The sequence below is a fragment of the Atta colombica genome, unplaced genomic scaffold (genome assembly GCF_001594045.1).
Source record: "Atta colombica isolate Treedump-2 unplaced genomic scaffold, Acol1.0 scaffold189, whole genome shotgun sequence".
In the NCBI taxonomy this organism is placed as follows: domain Eukaryota; kingdom Metazoa; phylum Arthropoda; class Insecta; order Hymenoptera; family Formicidae; genus Atta; species Atta colombica.
Genome location: NW_017259281.1, coordinates 2,326,637 through 2,332,722, shown reverse-complemented (window position 1 = coordinate 2,332,722; position 6,086 = coordinate 2,326,637). Strand labels below are relative to the sequence as shown.

Here is a 6,086-nt window from a genome sequence, read left to right as displayed (position 1 = left end):
TTTTTTCTTTCTTCTAACTGCTTGATAAAAATAGTTTATAACAAATATTTTTCACAAGTTTATATAATTTTAATACAATCTTATTTCTCAAATTTTTACCTTTAAAATAAAGGAAAATTATCATTCAATTACGTTAACTTTAAATAAAGAAACATTAATTTAAAGTACAACAGATTCGCGAATATCAGTTAAAGAAATTTTAGTGCGAATATAGATTATGATTAACAGCTGTTAATAACCCATTGTATATTATCGATTATTTTTCGATTCATTAGTATTTGAAAATCTTATAGATATGATCACAATTTTTGAAAAAAATAAATAGGAATTAAACAGAATAAGTATATTAAATAATTTATTATGACAGTATTTCTAAAAAATAAAAATTTTAATATAATGCATTTTTGTTGCAGTTTTTTTAATGGAATTGCATATTTAAAATAAAGATTTGTAAAGAATAGTTATTAAAAAATATACAAGTTAGTGTTTTACAACAATTGACATTTTTTTTCGCCACTGAGGTGTAAAAATATCTTGGGTGATTATTCCTGGATTAAAGTGACAATCAAGAGAATAACTCTCGGGAGAATAACGCCGTGTTTTAACCGATTCCGCAGGAATTCATTACCGTGATCCATTTAATTACTTCATACGAAACAGTTTCTGTATATTACACTCTATACTTTCGATAGGCAGTCGCAGTATTGATTCTCAAGTGCGCGGCTCGTCCCAATGTAAACTCGGGCAAAAGTCATACAGCACTTTTGCATGATTCGCACATATCGTTACGGGGTAACGATATGTGCGAATCATGCAATCCGGTCGCCGGGTTATAATATGGAGGCTAAAGCCATTCTAGTCTAGACGGATGCCATCGCGTTTCGAAAGAATTTGTACATCCTGGATTTAAGGTTGAAAATAGACACGATAAGAAAGTTCACACGTGGAAAATATACAATAACGTCAGAGACCTGCCACATGTCGAGGTCGCTGATGACTATCCCGGGATCCACTTTCGAGTAGTAACAGCTAAAGTTCTGCCCTATGTTGGCGTACTGCCGGTAGAAAATACTGCAATTCAGCATTGGAGGGTATCCACAGCCTTTTACGTTGGGGAACAGCTTGGCCCCGGTGAAGTACCACACGGAGTCGTTGCCCATGAGACCTGCGAACTTCCCCTCGTTATTGTTCGGCGACGGGGATACTTTTCAGCAAGACAACCGGAAGAACAAACCAGACGGGGACAAAGAGCATAATGACTTTTATACATACAGTACGCTTTCATATTCAGTGATGAATCGCTAAAGTTTTACCAGAGAAAACTTATCTTTTCCGCGAATCGGCGAATGTCACAACAATTTTAGTTCTCTATTGGCTTCGTTAAACCGCGCCTGTTTCTAGCCGTTTTTAGTTAACCGGAATAATTCATCACAATAAAAATTTTTTATTTAATAATGATTATAAAATCGTGATAAAAATACTTATTAATAATATAATTATTGAAAAGTAATATCAGATGTTTTGAAATATCGCTTTTATTCCAACATTTCTATTATTTCTGTTGGTTCTTTAACTGGATAACGGAAAGGGATTTTATAATTTCATATTTCCCATGTTAAATTATAAACGTTTCTGATGCACATGTGCAATATCAATTACACGAATAAATAACAAGCTCTTCTTTTTGCTTATAATAATTATTCTTTCAAAAAACAAATATGGATGGAACAGATTTAGATAATAGAGAAAGGATTAAATGTAAATCCCTCAGTGATATTACTTTGTACCTGTAGGGAAAGATTTCGGCAGTCCGTTCTCATCATCCATAGCAAAATTCTCGTCGAGATCCTCGATGTACTCGCCTAAGGAACGCTCGTAACGAGGCATCCGCTTGTTCTCTTCGTCATCCTCGACACCTCCTACCGCTCTGCCTCCCCCGTCCGCCCCATCGGACGTGTTATCCGGTAGTTTATAATTGACGCGTATTTGCGTGCAATCGTACAGTTCCTTAGTACAACCCTCTCTACAGGATGTCCATGAGCAATTGCTCGTACCTGGACTCAACGGTCGGATCATTTATGAAAATTTGCGCGGCCGCGAAATATAATCCAAGCATAACATACAGAACATTCGCGCGTGAATAAATAACGAGAATGAAGGACATTTGAATACACATTTACATACATACACTAAATCGTTAGAATGAATGAAAGCGTGAGACAGCAGATTAAAAAGATGATGATTACATGAAGACAGCGCAGGAATAATTCTTTATGAAAATTTACGAGGAAGCTTAAAGTTCGCAACTGTGATTTAACAAGCATTATTTTGAATTATATATAATTCATTGAAGAATTTATGAATCGTTAATTTATTTCAGTTTCTGAAAAATCATCCGCCATCCGACGTGACATTTAAATGAAAAAATATCACAGTTGCCATTCAAATATACGGTCAACGTGACACAAATAGGCATACATAATGCGAAAGAATAAACCATCGTATGAAATAAATACAGGAAACGTGCATATACCAAAGGCGATTACGACGAAAGGAGAGACTGTTGGAGAACCATCAGAAAAAGTGTTTTGCATGATGTAAGTTGGGAATTGTTGGGCACGGAATTGTTGATACGAGATTGGTGCTCAATCGTGAAGAACACCTGCACTTTATTGACGTGGAGAGAAGAAAATTCAAGTGACGAAGAAGAAACGAGGAGACTCGAATGAGTATAAGCCGGGGCTACCAAGAGCACAAAGACACCAGTTGCGTCAATCTTATCACAACTGGTTGCGGCCTCTCTTGTGAGGCACTAATCATGATCGAATCTTTCTCATATTTTTATCATATCTTTATATTTTTCATTTGTAAATCGATCCCGCAAATATTATTTAACGATAATTAAAGTCGCTGATTCTCCCCCCCCCCTCTCTCTCTCTCTCTCTTTCTCTCTTTCTGATTTTATTTGAAAAAAAAATGAAGAATCAAGTTCCAATGGGCTACTAATATTTCGTGCATATGTATTACAGTGCATAGGTATTACATATTCTAGTATTACATATTCTATTACGATTTGAAAGAAGTTATCTGAATTATGTAAAGAAATGTTATATTTCCTGTTTTTTAAATGTACCTATTAATGACTTTGGTATTTCGTCTAATAGCAAATAAAAATTTATAGGATAGTATTAAACTTTTATGTTACATACTTACATATGCGAAATGGATGATTCGACATGAGTAAAGGTAGATGTGTCATTGGGAAATAAAACATTCATAAGTTTTTTGTTACTATCTCCGTAGAATTTATTATCGTTATTCAGAGCGAGTTAGGAAAGAGTTTGGAAATTTTGGAGTTTTGGAAGTGAGAAAAGAAGACGAAGCAATTATGATAGAATGACATTCTTCGACGTTTGCTGTTACAATGAAAGCATAATTACTTTCATAATTGTTATCCATGTGCTAATTTTCCTTCACTAATAAGAGGTGGATTGCTATTTTATGCCAACTAAATAAATCATGATATGATAAATATTAAATTAAACGCGGAAAATGTCAGCTGTCTTGTAAAGGACATTCTTCGTCACTTTTTGTTTGGTCTGGAAATAGTCTTTCCAATCATTCATAAAATTCGTATTTTGATGCTGACCTATTTTCATGAAATGATAATTTACGTCAGTTCTTGATGTTCGTTTATCATCATTTAATCACTTTCTGTCACTTTTATAAAATATAATAATATATGATTTCTAATTTTTTTTTAAAGAACTTTGCTTTTTTATATACCGTAAACAATTGTTTTACAACATTTTGTTTTACAACATTTATAATATGTCTCTTTTATAAATGAAATTAATGCTCGTTTTCAATATGTGTACATATATTAACTTGAATCTCGGTTCATCTTACTCTTCATTTTATTTTTAATTCTTAGAACTATGAAAAAAGATGAAAAATTAATTGAAGCGAGATTAAAGTTAAAGTACATCGGTAGAAACAAACATAAATATGATTTTTTAAACGCGATTCTTTCTGCAACTTTAAAAGATATCTTTCATCACATACAAGCGCAAAATGAAATGTACGTTCATACCAACAAACATACATGCTTGGACATAGAAACAGAGAAATATAAAGGACTTAATTGCGCGCGAAGGAAGAACCTCAGAAGAGCGAAGAATAGAGAAATTCACAGTACATAGCATGCAACGAGGAGCGACAACAAGAGCGAACAGATGAGATATGGTGTCGATTTTTCACCTCTTCTGGATTCAACATCAATGGTGACACACTCGGCGGGTCGAGTTTCGAACTGCATGAAGATGGTAGTGAAGGCAGGGTCGATAACGAAGGGGACCAAGAAGAGGAAGGCGAAGAGGCTGAAGGTGCTGAGGAGGATGAAGAACGCGGTCGTGTAAAACAGCAGCTTCTGCAAGAACGTCTGCTTCTCCTTTTCGTCCGCCATCTCGGAGAACAAACGGCAGTGCTGGTTTCGTGCTGGATACTCCTAAGCGACGTCGTCGCCGTCGTTGTCGTCGTCGTCGTCGTCGTCGTCGTCGTCGTCGTCGTCGTCGTCGTCGTCGTCGTCGTCGTCGTCGTCGTCGTCGTCGTCCTCGGCGTGCTTGCTGCTCGTCGTCAGACGTCGGACGTCGAAGAGACGGAACGATCTACAGACAATTTGTGGGTATTTGTCCTCTATTCCGTTTAGAATCGCGAGTCGAATTTTCTTTGTGCGCGCGCTCCGGAATCACGGAGTCACTCTCCGAGAGATGATTTCATCTTTTATGGAGATTCCCGGGGATTACAATAAGCGCTGAAATATTTCCGTTAAATATAAGGTTCTTTCGTACATTTCGTTACATTTATGTAACGAGCGCCATTTATCTTGATCACCCTGAAGTATCAATTAAACAACTTTTTTATCTTCTTTTGTGACGTACATTCGGTCGAGTGATTAAAGAGTGTAATTTTTTATATTATCTAGAAGTTGTATGATGTTGGTTCACAATCTATTTTATCCTTTAGCAAACTAGGGGCATGTGTATAAGGCCAGTAAATGGCAGTGGAGATAGGTGAAATCAATACAATTATCGACGATGAATCTAATATTTTTTTATCATATTCATCTCAGCTTGCAGTAATCTTTTTCTTCTTCATAAAAAATTAACAATATTTTCAAAAATTAACTATATCTAGCTCTTGCTCTAAAGATTCGTCTTGTTTAAAATAAAAATGATAAAATTAAGCATTATGGAGTTCATGATTTTAATTTCTCACAGTGTAATGACCTCATAGAATACTTTTAATTTCAATGTAAATTGATGTAGGTTATTGCAGGAAACAAAGTGTCAGACAATCACGTATTTCCAACTTGGTCTACGGCACTATCGGCACAATGACAAGATCGTTCGATTCTCGTTATAGATAAATAAGACGGACAATACCTATTAACGTTGTATAACTCGGTTTTGTCATTGAATTCTTCGAGGAATTCTTGTTGCAAAGAAAATATTTTGGTTTTGTAATAAATGTTTTATTATTAAATTTTATTAATGTATTTTATATTTGTATATTATTATATCCGATTTTTATATTTGTAAAATTGCAATGAGGATTAAAAAGAGAAACATGGAATCTATGTTTATTACAATATTTGAAGTTTTTGAGCATCAAATTAAGTTGACTTCTTAAGTTTCTCATCAAAAGGCAATTCGTGGACTTTTTCGCCGAAAATTTCTGATGTTCCTAAACAGAAATGAAATGATCGTTCTCAGAATTGATCCTGACTTTCAGTTTCGAAATATTGCCCTGTATATTATTGGATTTTATTTATATGGATTACCGTCACGCATACACATTGCACGAGAGTCGATAAAGATAAAATTTATGCGGAGTTTTAAGGAGTTTATGTGAGTACACTTAATCGAGGGAATTTAACTGCGAAAAGATTAAAGAGACTTTATATCGTGTCCTTCGTGTTTAAAAGTAATCATTTATGCTCACCCTTTATGTTAAAAAAATTAATTAATATAAGGAAAAAATAAATTATTTATATATCCTACTAAAAAAATCGTTTTATACATCTC

At 34.5% G+C, this 6,086-nt stretch overlaps 1 protein-coding gene across 2 annotated transcripts in view; it reads right to left on the bottom strand.

Annotated features, from left to right (window-relative positions):
• LOC108686758 (UPF0769 protein C21orf59 homolog) overlaps positions 1 to 6,086 on the bottom strand; it is a 61,944-nt gene that overhangs the window by 9,486 nt on the left and 46,372 nt on the right. Inside the window, exons 2-4 of one of the 2 annotated variants that reach the window (XM_018192209.1) lie at positions 4,261 to 4,667; positions 1,788 to 2,054; positions 972 to 1,165 (exon numbers count right to left, since the gene is read on the bottom strand). The exons of the other annotated variant lie outside the window; for it this stretch is intronic. Of the exons in view, the coding sequence (XP_018047698.1) occupies positions 972 to 1,165; positions 1,788 to 2,054; positions 4,261 to 4,465 (666 nt within the window). The 5' untranslated portion in view covers positions 4,466 to 4,667. The remainder of the gene's footprint in view (positions 1 to 971; positions 1,166 to 1,787; positions 2,055 to 4,260; positions 4,668 to 6,086) is intronic. 2 annotated transcript variants of the gene reach the window in all.